Source organism: Ambystoma mexicanum, chromosome 8, assembly GCF_040938575.1.
Source record: "Ambystoma mexicanum isolate Mex_15411 chromosome 8, UKY_AmexF1_1, whole genome shotgun sequence".
NCBI classification, from domain to species: Eukaryota; Metazoa; Chordata; class Amphibia; order Caudata; family Ambystomatidae; genus Ambystoma; species Ambystoma mexicanum.
In genome coordinates this window covers 1,079,948,152-1,079,966,430 of record NC_090929.1, presented here as the reverse complement: position 1 = coordinate 1,079,966,430, position 18,279 = coordinate 1,079,948,152, and the positions used below count along the sequence as shown (strand labels likewise).

General features: G+C 46.5%; 1 protein-coding gene across 6 annotated transcripts in view; it reads right to left on the bottom strand.

Moving 5' to 3' along the window:
* UBR4 (ubiquitin protein ligase E3 component n-recognin 4) overlaps window positions 1-18,279 on the bottom strand; it is a 2,945,062-nt gene that overhangs the window by 2,363,250 nt on the left and 563,533 nt on the right. For all 6 annotated transcript variants that reach the window (XM_069611069.1, XM_069611071.1, XM_069611072.1 and 3 more), the window contains exon 19: window positions 9,400-9,682. In XM_069611069.1, coding sequence (XP_069467170.1) covers window positions 9,400-9,682 — 283 coding nt within the window. The remainder of the gene's footprint in view (window positions 1-9,399; window positions 9,683-18,279) is intronic.

Here is an 18,279-nt window from a genome sequence, read left to right as displayed (position 1 = left end):
CAAATAGCAACACCGTGGTTCTCGGATAGCACTCTGGACTTTCCTCGCATCTGGGGCTCAGCACTCTGTTGAAGTGGCTCAGGCTTAGTCAGTACTGCATCAGGGAAGTCCGGAGGATCTTCCTGGTGCTCGGGTCTGACTTAAAAAGCAATGCACATAATCTGGTGTTCCTCTCCCTGGCATTTGGGTTCCAGCAGCAGCAGCAGAAGTACAGCCAGCTCCGAGAGGATGTCAAGACGGGCTTACTTTGGAGTTGATTGGTCCCACCAACTCAAAGGGAGAAGTTGACCTTGCAGGGCTTCTCTAGTTGAGGCGAATTCGGAGCTTCAGCACAGCAGCAGTGCTTCACCGGGCAAACCAACGGTCCAGTAGTTACCGCAGGCATCTCTTCCAAGTTCTTCTTCGGTTTCCTTCGTCCAGTGACCGACTCTGCCTTCCAAGTCAAAAAGCCTTGCCTTTTATACAGGTTTCTCCCATTCATTTTAGCCTAGCAGTCAATCACACAGCAGGGTGGCGGTCCTTGCCGGACAGCCAGCCGGCCAATCACATTTGGGTGCATTCCTGTAACCAAGGGGATAAAGCACAGAGTTTCGGGCACCTCCCTCACTTCCTGCCCCTGCCAGACATTATGGAGCCAGAGGCGGGCTTCACTCGTGAATCCCACCAACGACAAAATGAACAAAGGGACCAAATCTGGTTTGGTGCGCAGCGTAAATCTCAAGAAGGACCTTGCCAACAAGAAATGGCGAAAAAAGACGACCAGGGCCATTTTGATGAAATGGCACCCATGGATGCCTTAACGAGGCTGCAAACGCAGCCAGTGGTAAAAACACATAATGGTAAATTAAAAGAAAACCACTGCACCAGCCATTAAGTGTAGAAAGGTTAACATAAAAGTGTCACATGAGAAACTAGACAAAGGGGATACTAAGTAACCCCTCCAGCACCCTATGGTAAGATACTGTGTGCTGGTCTAGAAAGTTACATTTGTAAGTAAAGTCAATTTCACTTTGCTACTCTTAAATAGTAGTTTATCCATAGGTTTTTAAACCTTTGGGAAATCTAAGAGACTTTGGTGCGTCACTGCACTGAAGGTGCTGTGTGTCACAATGTAAAAGATAATGCCTATGACTCCAGAGTTAAAAAGAAACAGGGTCAAAATCACAATAAAAATACATGAGAAAGTGCGAAAAAGGGCTCACTCTCTGCAGGTTAGAAATTAAAAGTCCTGAAGTCCAGCAAAAGTGCTGGGGGTCTCAAAAGTACAAGGGAATTAGCACATTTTTGAGAATTCTCCCTAACAGATAGTCTTAGGGACTGATCAGTTTCCCCATAAGCATGAGCAAAAAGAGCAGGAACGTAAAGCAGAAGGCTTTACTTACCTCCACCAAGTGTGGTCATCAGCCAAAGCAAATACAAAGGGGGCTGCATAGAGGCCTATGGGAGGAAAGTGGCAAAAGGAAAATCTTTAACAGAAGTGAGAGTAGTTGGAATAGAGTCAGTGGGGTGTAGGCGGTTCAGATATGAGAAGGGGAAGAGGGTGTAGTTGGAGCGAGAGGTTGGAGACAGGAGGATGCAGTCAGTGGAGATGGGAAGAGAGCAATAGAAGGAATTTGAGAACATCGGAGCAACAGAAGAGGGGAATGGATCGGAGCAACCAGTGAGCAAATCTCTAGTCTTGATATTGCCCTTGGTGTTCGGGAAGCCAGAGTTAGGGTGGAAGGAGCCCATAGGAGGTTGACAAGATCATTATTAAGATGGATTTATAAAATCAGCCTGTGGGAGGATTTTAGGAGGCCAGCATATTTATGATAAACAGAGAAGACACAGAGGTTAGTCAAAACCCAATAAAGGTAGAGTGGAAGAGCAGTCAAGGCTTGATCTCAGGAAACGTGTGGGTGTGTTTAGGGCTCCAATGAGTGCACACAAAACACTGACAATTCAAGTTAGCCAGTAAGTATATAAAATACTATTTATTATGCAATTATGAACACACGAATTGCAAAAAAAAAAAAAAGTATTGTAAACAAAAACCATATATAACTTTCACATTTACCGTCAGAAATACGATTTCATATGCATTAAATACCAGTATTCAACTGGTGAGTAATAAAATGCAGGAAAAACTGTTTGTATAGTTGGAATGAGCACAAACCAAGTTCCCTCTGTCTCGAAGTGCAGCACTAAGACGGATGGAGCCTTGTGCCCAAAAAGTCAAAAGACACAAGTATGGTTTCTTCACAGAGGTTATTTCAAACCTAATGCAATGGGCTGTGAGGGTGCTTTGAAAGTAAGTTAAGTATTTACTTCAAGTCAGGCAAGTACCCCCACACTATCTTATTTCCAAGGTAAGTCTTAGGAAAGGATCCTTACTAGGTTTGATAACCAGAGGCTAATGGGAGTTTACGGATAAAAGCTCTACACCCAATCTTACTGTATGGGAGAGGGGTGGGAACAGAAACAGGCATGTTCATTTACCCCCTGGACTTCTATTCTTCCAGGTGAAACTGTAGGTCTTCCGAAATTCCCTTGGGACAAAATCTTCTGTCCTTGGTTTGGATGAGGGAAGACCAGGGTTTGGGGTCCAAAGCTCACTTCACATGTCAGGAACCAGTTGCGGTTCTCACCACACTGTTCTAGGTAACTTCTTGAAGACCACCCCTAAAAGAAGAAAAGATGCTGACACAGCAGTGCAGAACCTTCAGGACACCTCACGGGATTGCATAGAGATCGTCCCAGCGGAGGACACCACGATTAAGTGGCGACATGTGATCTTCCAGCAGCGAACACAGAGGCAGCCCCAGCTCAGCTTTCCTTGTCACGAGATGGCTGAAAATGCAAGAACTGGCGACTTATGGCATAAGCTGAAGGTCTATCAAGCTCTGTTTGGGACAAGGGTGATGGCTGCAGCAAGGCGACTGGTCAGTCCACTGTATGCTCCACTGACACTTCCAGACAGTTCCCCCCCCCCACCCCCCTCTGGCTCAAACACACAGAGCCCACTTGGCCGGAGGAAAACATAGCAACATTTATGCATCAACAGGAGAAGGCGGAAGGAGACCCTTGCAGCCACCAGCAGCAAATGTATTACCCCACTGGCTTCAGATTTATGTTCTCTCCTTCCAAAACCTTCTCTTCTAAAGCTCGCACAGCGTACATTTTTAATAACCTGAGGTTTAGCCATTTCAACTTTCCTTATTCCTTGAAGCAAGCTACCACAATAGTCGAGTTTAGTACCACTGATCGCTCTGACAACGGTAACACAGCTTTTGTGCGTCAAGAAAGGTCTTAACTGGCTTAACGGCTTGATGTAGTGGGAGGAAGAGGCCTAACGGCTTGATGCAGTAGGATGAAGAGGCAACCAAGCAAAATAAAGTAAGCTCAAACCGACACGTTGGTGCATCATAAGGTCCTGGATCTTCTTTACTGTCCATTTGCCATTGCTATACATTTACATTGCAGCCTACAAGTCTCTCGGTGTGTCATGTTTTAAAGTATAGAGAAATAGTTTATTTTAAAACATTAATATTCTTTCTACAAGTTAATTGTAAACTATTATTAAGAAAAGGGGATGCAGAGAACCTGCAGACTGCCTTCTGTGTTAATGAATATTACGGAATATCTCACACTGGAGAACTTATGTATCACAAACCCAACTAGTAATGGCAACACTTCATACTGCGTTCTGTGCCATGAAGTCTTATTGGTTGAAGATTTTTTCAAACCTTTGCAACACAACTGCTTTGCAGAAGTCACACAAGGTGTCTCTACTTGCATGGAACCAATCTGAGCACGGCCTCCAAGAGCGAAGTTTAGTCTGCATTCATTCAGTGATTAGCACAAAAGATGTGGCAAGCGACTTATTTTTAAACTAGGTTTAATTTTCAAAATAAGCATTAAACAAACTAAACGTGAAACCAATCCAATATCAACTTAACATTAATATCGGCTCACCAAGAAATAAGCATAGATGCATTCTTTAAGTTAAATAAATAGAATACTTCCGTAACATCATTAGCCTTTTGCCAAAGCGATGTACAATTCAATTATGCCAGTACAAATAAAATGTAATATCCAGTTCAAATGAAAAGAAAAGGAGTACAAATTTAGTCTGAAAGGGTAGAGAAAAGATGGGCGTTAGGCAGGATTGAAGGTAGTAACCCTGTGGGAGACTACACCAGCCTTGTCCTCTTGGCAATAGGTAACCCAATCTTTGCTATAGGCCTGTACTACACAAGTTGGTAGTGTGACTGAGCAGCCAGGCTTATCTCAAGAGGGGTCAATGTGAGCTGTAGGGTTGCAACAGAGTTTCACAGTGACAAGTATTCAAATAACACGTATACACAACGTTCCTTGATTAAATAATTATTTATTAATTTAACAGTTTTCAAATAAGCCTTCTTTAGAAGGGAGCAATTGGCAACAATTAAAATACACTTCAAAATACACTCTTTCAGTTCAATAAAGTCGATGACTTTTTGGGATGGCACACAGCTTTTTATACACCCTAAGGGGACTTCAATAACTAGGACACTGGACATTAATATATCACTTTTCATACTTAATTGTTAATACTGAAGTTGTGGGAAAAAGGAAAAGGTTAGGGAAGGAAACAATGGTTAACAAGCTTCTCAAACAGGTAAGCTCTTTTGACCCCCCAATGCAATGTAGATTAACCCTTTCCCAGATATACAAGTAAAGTATGTATAACTTTTTGGAGGGACAGTTGAACACAAATTCAAAGGTTAGAAGAGTCTTCAGGAAGCCAGGACAGACCATGTCAATTGAGCAAAGTCTATGGGAGCTGAGGCACTTCTTGAAGTTAAGTAAAACGTCTTCAACAATGTTCTAGAGAGTTTTGTTGAAAAAGAAATCACTGTTGGGCCACAAGCTGGGAGGCTTGTGAAGGGCAAATCTGCAAGGAACTCTGCAACAGGCAGCGAATGCAAGTCTCCACTGAGAGCAAGCAAGCTACACAACAAGAGGCAAGTACCCCTTAGTTGACAGTACCTTAGGTCTGAAGAAATGGTTCCAGCTGGCTTCTCTTCCTGTTGTAGTCTGGCCGATCCTGGTGTTCCAGTCGCTGGGACAAGAGGGAGGATGTCTGGGAATTCCTGCACTACGATTCGAAGGTCGGCGGCAGAAATGGAAAAAAGTTCAGATCAGCAGCACTTAGCGGTTTCAGCTTCTCACAAATAGCACCACTGCGGTTCTTGGAACCTTGTGGACTTTCCTTGCTTCTGGGGTCCAGCACTCTGTTGAGGTGGCTCAGGCTTGGTCAGTCCTGCTTCGAGGGAGTCCAAAGGATCTTCCTGGAGCTCAGGTCCGTCTTAAAAATGATGCACTCGATTCTGGTGTTCTTGTCCCCTGGCACTCTGTTCCTACAGCAGCACTGAAAGTACAGCCAGCAGAGGAAGGGTTTTCAGTAGAGTTCATCCTGGGGTCGATTGGTCCAACCAACCCAAGGGCAGAAGTCGTCCTTTGCAGGGCTTCTCCAGTCGAGGCAAATTCAGAGCTTCAGCACTGCAACAGGGCTTCACCGGACAAACAAACGATCCAGGAGTTGCACCAAGTTTCTCTTCCAAGTTCTTCTTTGGATTCCTTCATCCAGTTGTCGAAGGACCTGGTTTGGCGCACAGAGTAAATCTCAAGGACCTTTCCAGGAAGAAATGGCGAAAAAAGGAAGACCGGGCCATTTTGACAAAATGGGCACCCATGGGTGCTTTACCACGGCTGCAATTGCAGCCCGCGGTAGGAACACACAATGGTACTAAAAAGTAAACCACTGCCACCAGCCATTAATTGTACAAAGGGTAACATGAAAATGTTACATGAGAAACTATACAAAGGGGCCACTAATTAACCCCTCTAGCACCCTATTGTAAGATAGTGTGTGCTGGGTCTAGAATGTTACAATTTGTAAGTAACGTCAATTTCACTTCACTGCCCTTGGAAACAGTAGTTTATCCAAGAGAAGGTATTTAAAACCTTTGGGAAATCTGGAAGACTTCCCTGTGCCACTGCACGGACGGTGTTTTGTGACACAATGTAAAGATGATGCCTATGGAGTTTGTCAGACTCCAAAGTCCAAAGAGAAACAGAGTTCAAATCACATGAAATTACATGAGAGTGGGGAACAGGTCTCACTCTCTCCGGGTAAGACTTTGAAAAGTCCTAGAGTCCAGCAAAAGTGCTGCGGGTCTCTAAGGTAGAGGGGAATTAGCACATTTATGAGAATTCTCCCCAACACATGTTGGTTGCGAAGGCTAGGCGGCCAGCAAGTTCATAGAAATGATGACATTTTTATTGCTTTGCGGAAGGCTAAGTGGGATGATACTCCTCTAAGGACTCCTCTGGCCCTCACTCTCTAATAAACTACATTTTAAGGTGAAAAAGGTAATGTCTTTGGCCTTGGGTGCTTTAGAAAGTGTTCAAAAAGAAAGAATAAATGACAACACAAAAATTCAAGGATAAGAATCCTTGCTCCAGAGTGTAGCTCCCTTCCCCTGGATTCCTTCTCACTTTCTGATGTCATCACAAGTTCCTTGTACCTTTCTTGTCCAGCAACAGTGATACACAAAACTGCCTGGTTTTCTACTTTAGTCTCTTTCCGGATACCTGGTATATTCTCTGGCCAGGGTTTTGCTCCTTCTCTCCTGGTTAACACAATCCTTTTTCTAGTCCTGATATTTCTTCTCAGGACCTCTAACCTTCGTGCTTCTCTGTACCCGTCTGGTATACTCTCCTGCCAGGGCATCTATTCATACGGCTTTGTGCCCTCATCCAGACTTCCAAATTTACTTTGTTTGATAATGTATCTGCTTGATACATTATCCTGTCTGGGTTTACCATATACTTGCACTGTATACATTGACTAACGTGTAAGATTTTCTCTCGCAGTTTATTTCCCCTTTTGACAATAAGTTCTCTTGCTCTTTCTCGCTCAGATTCTTAATTCACAATTACTTGCATTCGGCCATGGCCACAGATACGCCCCAGTGTCCCTGCTGTCTCTGGGTGGACTAACCGGTTCTTGTTGGCATTCCTGGGGTTTCTCCCACGGTCAGCCAGTGGCTGTCTTTCGGTACTTTGCCTGATTGTCTCCCTGTGGCTGCGAGGATTAAGTTCAAAACCCTCTGCATTGTCCACAAGGCCTTCTGGGGCCTGGGGCCAAAATACCTTCAACTCTCCTTTCCTAAATATCTTCCTTCTCAAGCACTTCACTCTTCCGCCTCCAACTCCCTCAGGGTCAGCCGCTTCTCCAAGCAACAAGATGGGGGGGGGGGGGAGATCTCTCTCCGCAGCATGGGCCTCCCTCTGGAACAGCCTTCCGGCCTCCCTGAAACTTGAGGAGAACCATCTCTGGTTCCGGAAGCACCTCAAAACCTTCCTCTTTGCTTCTGCTTTCTCTCTCCCTCTCCCCTGCTAAATCACTGAAACTGTACTGAATCAGCAACTGGGCCACTCACCAATCTCGGTCCTTGGCCCAGCCACTCTCCCCTGCACTGCCTTCCTGGCAACCCCTGCACTGCGGGACTGTCTCTGCATCCCTATAGCCCCCCTTCCCAGCGCTTGTCTGCACTTATCTTGTACTTGACACCAGCTGGCCCTTATTATTTATCTTGTTCATTACTAACCCTGTACTGCACTTTCCCCTCTCCCTTTCCCCCGTGCACTTTTCCCGTCCCCCCCACCCATGCACTTGAGATCTGAATGACACCTGGCCTACTAGGATCATTGTCTGTCTCCCCCTCCCTGCCTCATCGCGCCTTGAAACACTTGTGTATAGGCCCATAACAAATGCCATATCAATACATTACCGCTTTCTCTCAACTTTCCCATCTCTTGCAGCTTCTGCTGGGCTTATCCACTTCGTTCCAGGCTCCGGTGAGTTACATGCTGCTTTCTAATAACTGCGAACAACCAGGAGTCTATCGGCGGCTCCTGGCATTCCCACAGTGGGTCGTCTTCCTGTGGCAACTTCCTTCTTCTTGGCTCTCGAGCCCGTCAGCTCCACCACACTGGTCCCAGCCTTTTAGTCTCAGGAATTTACACAGGCACAGCTGTCTACCACCAGCAGCACACCTAGACTCTGTTTCTGCTCTTTAAATTTGCTGGTCGCAGGTGTGAGGGTCCAACAACTAGGGCGCTCCTTGTACTTGTGGTCACCTTCGCTGTGCATTGCTCAGTTCCTCTTCCTCGTCCCAGTATTTTGGTAGTCATGGAAAAGGAAGTCCATTCTTGACAATTTGCACGATAAACCTGGGTAAATACTCTAAATGGTTTTCAAGGGCAAGTCAGTCCTGGGTGATTTGCATGTGGAAACTTAGAAGGCGTTTTCATACGTTTCACAAGACGGATCAGAGTTTTAAGGTTGGCCTATGGGTCTTGAGACAAGGTTTTCAATACCCTTCATAGGTGACTGAGGAGACTTATGACAATAGCCCATGAGGGTATCTGGTATGAGAGGGTTATCCTCAAGGGAAAATGGGGGATGTCAGGTCTCATCCGATGATGCCATGACACCTCCCCAGAAGTTGTTTTCCACATGTGATCCTCCCTCATATCCACCCTCAGGGTCAGGATCAGGTAGCAGCTGCCGTCCTCTGGCCACATGGGAGGAGATCACCACAGGGAAAGAAGTGATGACACCATCAGATTGAACACAAATAGGAGGAGTTTGGAATGAAACGGAAGGAGAAGTCGCTGTGTAGGTCCACGGAACTGTGTGTTGTCCCATGTAAGCATGTGCAACAATGCATAGGTGTGCAGCACAAATCATTGATATTACAAGATAGTAGGTCCTCAAAATCATTCTCTTTAGTAGGAATGGGCCCATTACCCACACACTATAGCCATTCTCCATCTGGCTAGCACAGATGTAACTATTAGAAATTTCAAATTCATTATAGACGTCCCAGTGAATAAACAGTAGCCACATTTCAGGGTTAACTGGTATTTCCTCCTGTACAACTTCAACAGCCTTTCTCTCAATATCACGAAAACGTATATATATCTATGGACAGGCCCAAGACAAGGGTTAGAACTCGGCATTATCAAGCCCACATTTTGGCACATTCATCTTTTGTCCCTATTATATAGGATTGTAAACTATGGAGGTCTGATATGATCGATTTAAATTTGCATAATGGATTAAATTGTGACTAATTAAGAGAATAAGATTGTCTGTCCATAACACCATCATTCTTCATCCCCAAGCTATACACTCAGATATTTATCCCACTTTAATGTGCTTTTGAAACAGTTGAGTGTTTGGTACAAGAAAGAATCCCTGCTGAATGAGGGGGAATGATTCACAAAATGCAAATTTATGAACTATCCAATGCTGGAGAAAAGACGAGCTAGAGTGGAGAAGAAAATGTACATGAGAACACTGACCTGTTGAAAGAGATACACAGGAACCTTGGAGTACTGGTGAAGGAGATAATCAAAGACCAAGAGCAGACGGGCCAAGAGCAGTGGGACAGTTGGAAGTTGGGTCTCCAGGTTGCTGGCCAGCTCCTGTATGGTTTGGATACAGAGCATGAGCACTGAGCGACGTCCTTTCTCTGAAAAGTTGTGGAAGATGAGCAAAAGAAGCTGGAGATGATCGACATTCAGGTCCTCTGTGTCATTGGGTAGAACTCCTTGAATGGCATTCTGTTTCAGAGTCCCAACAAATCTAGGAAAAACAAACATGAGGACTCAATATAAGGTGGAGAAAGGGGATATTGCTAGCACAAGATCAATTCTGGAGACCAAGACATACAGAAGAGGGGAAGACCAGAATGTTAAGTGGGTTTTCCTCAGTCCTGTATTCAGGGTGTGAGAAAGAGAACCGCGCAGATAGGCATCTAATGACAAATATGAGGGTGAAGCCAATGTTAATCTCTCATGCACTGTGGATTTAAGGTACAGTGTATCACTAACAATCAGTAAGGTAATTTCCACTCACTATTATAAAAACATGCATCTGCTGTGCAGGTAAAAATACGGGTTACGCAGTTTACAGGTTAGGAACTATGAAATATGGTTCTTGAAATGCTACTGGCATGTGACCCCCATCATTTAGGGTCTACGGGAGCGTCCAATGTCAACCAGGGCCTCCTATCAGCTAGGTTAAATAAGGTAGGTTAAGGGATATCATAGCACCAGGTTTATTGGAACCAAAATGAAACTCTGCCCTAGCGTTCAATGTTACTCGTTGGTCTGCCCTCAGTTCAAGGAAAGCAACGGATCTGTCAAAACTTTGTAAATCATTTCCAAAGTCAAAATTCACCAGTGATAGCAGAATGATCATGGAGGCTTGAAACCCAAACTTACCTGCCAGTTCGGGTGAGGTGAGGAGGTTGGTGGTGCGGGGGGAGAAGACTTCAAGCTTTCCTCTCGACAAGACAAGACTAGCATTGCAGATCTTGTCAGCGTTTCACTGTCAGTGTGATCTTTGATAGATGTTTGAGAGATGTTTGAGAGATTTCATTAGACCATCTTCAGGTGTTTCGGGACCCTTCATAGTAATTGACAAAACTAAGGTGCTGAATCCCACATTTTATGTAAAAATGAGCAGGATGCAAATTCAACTTCGAATACAATCTTGCATCCCTTCAAACTTTTGTCAGTCTCTGTTAGGTGAGAATTTGTAGAGTCCTACTGGTGTGGGATTTTACAAGTCATCTCTTGGCATTAGGTAACACCTTTTAATATAGGCCTGTACTACACACGTTGGTAGTGACTGAGCAGCCAAACTCATCTTAAAAGGGGGAATGTGAGCTGTACAATAAAATTAGTAAATACAGGTATCCAAGTAAACACTTCCAAACTAATATATATATATATATATATATATACACACACACACAGCATGTGATCTAAGCAGATTCCACAAGCCTCAGAAATATGGGATACATTACTCACCGTAATCGTATTTCTGATGCTTGTATCTGCTTCGATTCACATGATGTGCATAGGCCGACATCTAGTGGAAGCTGCAGAGTATTACAGTTTGTTTTTCGAAACTCGAAAAGGGCGCCGACACAGGGCGTGCCAGTAATACTATCCCTAGTGTGACATCCACTGTACCCATGATCCCTCACGCGTCTAGGACCCTCAGATTGTATTTTTTCTGACATGAGGTAGCATGAGGAGTAGCGCGAGTACAGATAATCCAAGCAGATAGATAGAAAGGTAAGACTACAAGCATCGATGCACCTTCTCACAGAGGGGAGGAAGGGTGGGTCGCATGTGAATCTAAGTAGATACAAGCATCAGAAATACAATTACGGTGAGTAATGCATCCCTTCTGAGGCTTGTGGAATCTGCTTGGATCACATGCTGTGCATAGATTAGCGAGCAGTACCTGAAGGAGGTGGGATGTGAGAAGGGTCATGAGCAAATAAGTGTCTTAGAACCGCTTGTCGTACTTGTGTATTTGTCATAGAATGTGTGTCAATGCAGTAGTGCTGAGTAAACGTGTGAATAGAGCTCCTATAGCTGCTTTGTAAATGGTGTCAAGGGGTACATTTGCAATGAAAGCCAGAGTGGCCCCAATGCCTCTTATAGAGTGGGCCCTAGGCGTGAAAGGCAGAGTTTTTTCAGAAAGTGAGTAACACAGCTGGATACAGTTAATAATCCACTTAGAGATGGCACCTTTAGAGACGTGATCCCCCTCTCTGCCTGTAGCCACAGAGACAAAACAGCTGACCTGTTTTCCTTAGCGGTCTGGTCTTGTTTACATAGTAGAGGACCGCCCTACGCACATCTAGTGTGTATAGTTTCATCTCAGCCGAGCTTTGTGGGTCTTGGAAAAAAGCCGGAAGCTCGATGGACTGGTTCACGTGGAATTTTGAAATAAACTTAGGTGAGAACCTAGGGTGTATGCGTAAAACCAGTTTATCTTTATGGACAGTAAAGAAGGGATCTTGCACTGACAGAGCCTGAATTTCACTGACTCTTCTTATAGATGTAATTGCTACTAAGAAGGCCGTTTTGTAAGTCAGGTGTTTGAGACTGCTTTTGTGCATGGGCTCGAATGGGGGGCCCATGAGCTTAGATAGCTCCACGTTAAGGTCCCATCCTGGTGGTGGGTTTGAAATAGGAGGGTGAAGTCTCTTTACTCCTTCCATGAAGGCTTTAACTACTGGTACTTTCCACCACAACACCTTGTTATGGGAAGTGGTGTATGCGGACAGGGCTGCCAGGTGTACCTTCAGTGAGTTAAAAACCAGTCTTGCATCCAGCGGGTGGAGCATGTATGTAACAATAGTGGAAGGAGTGCAATCAACTGGGTTGATTTGTTTATTCTGGCACCAGATAACGAATCTCTTCCATTTGTCAAAGTAGCAGTGCCACGTGTTAGGTTTCCTAGATTCCTTTAGGATGTCCATACACCTCTATGGTAATTTGAGATGTCCGAACTCTATGACTTCAGGAGCCATGCTGCCAGGTTCATGGAGTTGTGTTGAGGATGCACTGTTTGACCTTGGTGCTGGGACAGTAGGTTGTACCAGCCCAGAAGTTTGATGGGTTTGCACACCGCCAATCTGCGTAAGTGTGGGAACCACGGTTGTCTTGCCCACATGGGAGCAACTAGGACGAGCGTCATCGATTCTCTGTTCATCTTGTTGACCACCTTCCTGATTAGAGGAGTTGGTGCAAAAGTGTACGCAAACATCCCTGACCAGTTCATCCACAAGGCGTTCCCCTGGGAGTCTGGTTGGGGGAACCTGGATGCAAATCCTGGGCATTGTCTGTTTTCGCTTGTGGCGAATAGGTCTATAGTGGGGAAACCCCACTGAGAGAAGATATCTTCTACGACTTCTCTGTGTAGACACCACTCGTGTTCCTCTGGGAGGGGGTCTCTGCTCAGAGCATCCGCTAGGCAATTGAGATCCCCTGGAACATGTTGCGATGACAGGAAGATGTTCTGAGTGCCCATCTCCAGATTTTCTGGGCAAGCTTGGACAGATTTGGCGACCGAGTCCCTCCTTGCTTGTTCAGGTAGAACATGGCTGTAGTGCTGTCCGTCCGGATTTGCACTGACAGATTTAACAGGTAGGGCTTGAACGCTTGAAGTGTGTGAATACTGCCAGAAGCTCTAACAGGTTGATGTGATTCTTGGCCACTGAGTGCGACCAGAGACCCGTAGCTCTGTGGTGGAGATGGTGCGCTCCCCACCCCGTCAGGCGTGCATCGGTTGTGACTACCACCTGTATCTCGGGATCGTAAAAGGGTTTCCCCCTGGACAGATTCTCTCTTGTCCACAAGTGAAGGCTTTGTACAAGTGTTGGTGAAACGACCACTAGATCGTCACACTGACCACTTGCCCGAGACCACTGTTTCACCAACCATTCCTGCATGGGACGCATCAGCAGGCGCGCGTGGGGGACCAGGTAAATATATGACTCCATCATGCCCAGCAAACGCATTGCTTTGCGTACCGCTATCTGGCGACCGGACTGATATTGTGGAATTTGCAGCAGTATATTCCAAATTCTTTCCTCGGAAGGAAAGGTCAACCCATCTTGAGTGTCTAGGATAGCTCCTAGGAATTGTTTGGATGTGCTTGGCACCAGACTTGACTTTCTCGTTTATTGAGAAGCCCAATTAGAAGAGGTTGTCGATTGTCCTTTGAATGTTTGCTCTGCAAATTACTGGGGTCTCCCCCGTGATGAGCCAGTCGTCCAGGTAAGAGTACACCGGGATTGCCTCCCTGCGTAGATGTGCTGCCGCCACCGCCAATACCTTGGTGAATACCCTTGGAGCTGAAGCTATCCCGAAGGGCAGTACCTGGAACTGGTAGTACCGACTGTCCACCTTGAAGCGCAAGTACTTTCTGTGCGCTGGGAACATGGAAATATGAAAATAGGCATCCTTCATGTCCAATGTTGCCATGTAATCCCCCTTTTTTAGGAGGGGGATTAGCTCCTGGAGAGTCATGCAAAACTTTTGGGGCTTGACATACTTGTTTGCAGGCCGTAAGTCCAATACTGGGCGCATTGTCAAATCTTTTTTTTGCACAAGGAAGTAAGTTGAATAAATACCCTTTTATACCTGGTGTCCCGGGATGAGTTCTATCGCGTCCTTTGCTAGCAGATTGACAATCTCCTCGAGGAGGATCTTCTGGTGGTCCAAAGAATGTATTTTTTGTCATGGAGGATGGTTTCAGGGACGCTCTAACAGTTCTATGCAGTACCGTGCGGATACTGTGGACAGCACCCATCTGTCTGATTTGATCTCTTCCCAAGCTTGGATGCGGTTGGAAATGCGTCCCCCTACTGGGGTTGCGTGAGAAGGGACCCTGAACGGAGCATCACTGTTTTGGTGGAGGCGTGCCGCCTCCACCTTTCCCACGTCCTCTTATTACCCCAGCCGTAACCCTGGGTAGACTGTTGGTTATTATTGCTCCACGGTGTAACCTGCCCCAGGGAATAGTTAGATCCTCTCTGGGAATTTTGGCCGCGTGGGCGACAAATTGCCATTCCCTCTCTGATTAGGGGGTTTATAGGTTAGTTGGCCTAGGGATTTGAGTGTTTCATATTCGTCCTTGGCATTTTTCAGCGCGTCCTCGACCGCCTTACCAAACAACAGATCCGGCTCCACCAGTTTATCTAACAGTGATGCTTGGGTTTCAGCTTTGAATCCAGACTGCCATAACCAAGCGTGTCTCTTGATAACAGTTCCTTCTGCTATCAACCTGCCGGCGTTATCCGCGGCATCGAAGGTTGCTTTTAAAATGCAACCGGACACGGCTCTTCTCTCCACCGAAACTCGTGCCAACTGGCTCTTTAAGGGTTCTGGGGCGGAGTCTATGAGTGCCGCGACTTCTTCCCATTGATGGCAGTTGTAGCTGGCCAACAGGGTGGTGGAGTTGGCAATCCTTGCCTGGTAGGCGGAAGTGGAGGCTACTTTCCTGCCCAAACCATACAGTTTCTTGCTCTCCTTGTCGGGAGGAGCTGCGGACGATGACAAGGGTGTTCCAGCCCTCTAAGGGGTGTTTGTAACAACCAGGGAGTCCGGCTTCAGATGCCCCCTTATATACAGTGGGTCTGATTGGGCTGCCCTGAAAAGTTTCTCAACCCAGGGGTTCACTGCCCTGGTGAGGTTAGGATTTACGAGTGAAGGGTCTATTCTTCTCTGAATAGACTTCAGGATAGGGATGGCCTGAGTAACAGGCCTCCTTTCTCCCACTAACTCCTCGGCGAAGTCCCTCTCCTCTTGAGCACCCTGGGTGTCAATGTGTAAATGTTCAGCTGCTCGAGACAGAACTTCATTCAGGAGAGGTTGGTTGTCGACAGGGGAGTCGGTAACCGGGGGTTCCTTCTCTACCGGGGAATCTACTCTGTAGGTTTCGGGGTCGTCCTCATCCTCTTCTTGGGCCTCATCATCCCCATAGTAGCCTGTACCAGTTTGTTCTTCCAACATGCCCAAATCTGGATCCTCACAAATGGATGTCGCTCCTTGATACTGAGAGTAGGTCTGTACATAGAAGGGGTCTGAAGACCATGTTGGCGTTTCAAACCAGGACTTTTTACTTGGAGGTATAGGATCCTTAGAGTTTGAGGGTGCTGACCCGTCGGGAGTATGAAAGAGAAAGTGTTCAGGGTTTTTTGCGTAAAAATCTGCCAATGATGACATCCTTGACATGACCCTGTCTATGTCATCACTAGACCATTCTCTAGAAATGGGAATGACTCTTTCTGGAAGTTTCTCCGACTTATCCCGACTAGACTTGGAGGTCTGAGCAGGGGTCTTGGTGATAGCAGAAGACTTGGACTTATCTGTCCGTTTATGAGGAGTGGATTGTTTTACAGGTGTGAAAGTAGGCAGAAGCTGCTTCCTTTGTTGTTTGTCCCCCTCCCCGTGAGTGGAAGAGTGCTTTCCCTGTTTTTTTTGCCCCTTCGGAGCCTTTCGACGCCTGCCGTCGAGGTTCGGGGGTAGTGTCCCTATCCTTCGAGCGTGGAGGTAGGGGCTCGGGAGCCGCCGTAACGCGGTCTGCGGGCGCCGTCTCCTGGAGTGCGGTCTGGGGATGGAAGTCGGCTTCATCCTCCGACTTCCATTACCTTGGGGAGCAAGGTACTCCTGGCAACAGTGGATGATCGAGAACGCCCAGAGGATGCCGATTCGGACCGTTCTCTATGTGCCTCTTTCCGAGAACTCGACGTGCACGTTGAGTCCCAGTTGGACTTCATGTGTTTTGTGGAAGTGTTGTAGGAAGCGCTTGTGTCGCCGGGGGTTTTCCCCATAGCTGCCCTGCCGGACGACCTTCCGAGGTCGGGGACTTGTGCTCTGCTGTCTTTCGACGCCATAATGCCCTCGCCGACCGAAAGCACGGCGTTGCTGCGATCGCTGAAGGCGCCCTCCGCTGCCATGGCCTCTTGACGCCTGGCGTGGTGGGCCCAACGCTTGATCGAACGGTCCTTAAGTGTTTTGGGTTTAAACCTACTACACGCTCTGCAGTTCGCCTCGGGGTGGTCCCTCGGCAAGCAGAGATTGCACGTGGCGTGCCTGTCGACCTAAGGATACTTGCCGTTGCACTTGGGGCAGAATTGGAAAGGGGTACCCTCCATACGCACCTTGTGGCAGCGGGCTTGTAAGTGTAGGAATATATAAGAATGTACCTATATACCAAAAGAGTGTAGAGTATGTCCACCCCCCACTCTCCCTACTTGCAGGGCCGGCGCCAGCGGCCTTCCGAGGCCCAAATCCGTCATGCAGCTGTCGACGGTCGAATTCTTCTCTGGGCCGGCGTCGAGTGTGGAAGTTCGGTGACTCGACGTTGGGATGGAGAAATGGGTAAATTTAACAATATTTAGCAAAAGTATGGCTAAGGCCAGAGAACTCCGCGAAATGCTTCCGACCAGTATGGCGGAAAAAACAATCTGAGGGACCTAGACGTGTGAGGGATCATGGGTACAGTGGACGTCACACTAGGGCTAGTATTACTGGAACGCCCTGTGTCGACGCCCTTTGAGTTTCGAAAAACAAACTAATACTCTGCAGCTTCCACCAGATGTCGGCCTATGCACAGCATGTGATCTAAGCAGATTCCACAAGCCTCATAAATATATATATATATATATATATATATATGATACATTACTCACCGTAATCGCATTTCTGATGCTTGCATCTGCTTAGATCCACATGCTGTGCATAGGCAGACATCTAGTGGCATCTGCAGAGTATTACAGTTTTTGTTTTCGAAACTCGAAAACTGACGTCGACAGGGCGTCCCATAATACTATCCCTAGTGTGACGTCCATTGTACCCATGATCCCTCACACGTCGAGGTCCCTCAGATTGTTATTTTTCTGACAAGAGGTAGCATGAGGTGTAGCGAGAGTACAGTTGTATCCAAGCAGATAGGTATCAGACAAGCTCATAAGCATCCATGCGCCTTCTCTCTGAGTGGAGGAAGGGTGGGTCGCATGTGAATCTAAGCAGACACAAGTATCAGAAATACGATTACCGTGAGTAATGTTTCCCTTCTGAGGCTTGTGGAATCTGCTTACATCACATGCTGTGCATAGATTAGCGAGCAGTGGAAGGAGGTGGGATGGGAGCAGGTTCATGAGCGAATAAACATCTTGTAATTACTTGTCCCACTTGTGTATCTGTCTTGGAATGAGTGTCAATGCAGTAGTGCTGAGTGAAAGTATGTATTGAGCTGCATGTAGCTGCTTGCAAATACTGTCTAAGAGGACATATGCAATGAAAGCCAGAGTGGCTCCAGTACCTCTTGTGGAGTGGGCCCTTGGCGTAAAAGGCAGTGTCTTATCTGATAGGGAATAGCACAGTTGGATACATCCAGCTATCCACCTAGAGATGGCATTCTTAGAGATGCAATCTCCTTCTCTGCCCCGTGCTATGGAGACAAGCAGTTGATCTGTCTTTCTTAGTGGTCTGGTCTCGTCTACGTAGTAGAGGGCCGCTCTCCTCGCATCTTGTGTGTGGAGTTTTAACTCAGCAGAGCTTTTGGGTTCCTGGAAGAAAGCCGGTAGCTCAACAGACTGGTTAACAAGGAATTTGAAGATTAATTTAGGTGAGAACGTAGGGTGAGTGCGTAAAACCAGTTTGTCCTTATGTATAGTAAAGTAAGGATCCTGCACTTACAGCTTGGATTTCACTGCCCCTTCTTATGGAAGAGATGGCTACTAAGAAGGCAGTTTTGTAAGTCAGGTGTTTGAGACTAGACTTGTGCATAGGTTTGAATGGGGGTCCCAAGAGCTTAGAGAGCACCACATTAAGGTGCCAACCTGGCGGTGGGTTAGAGATTGGAGG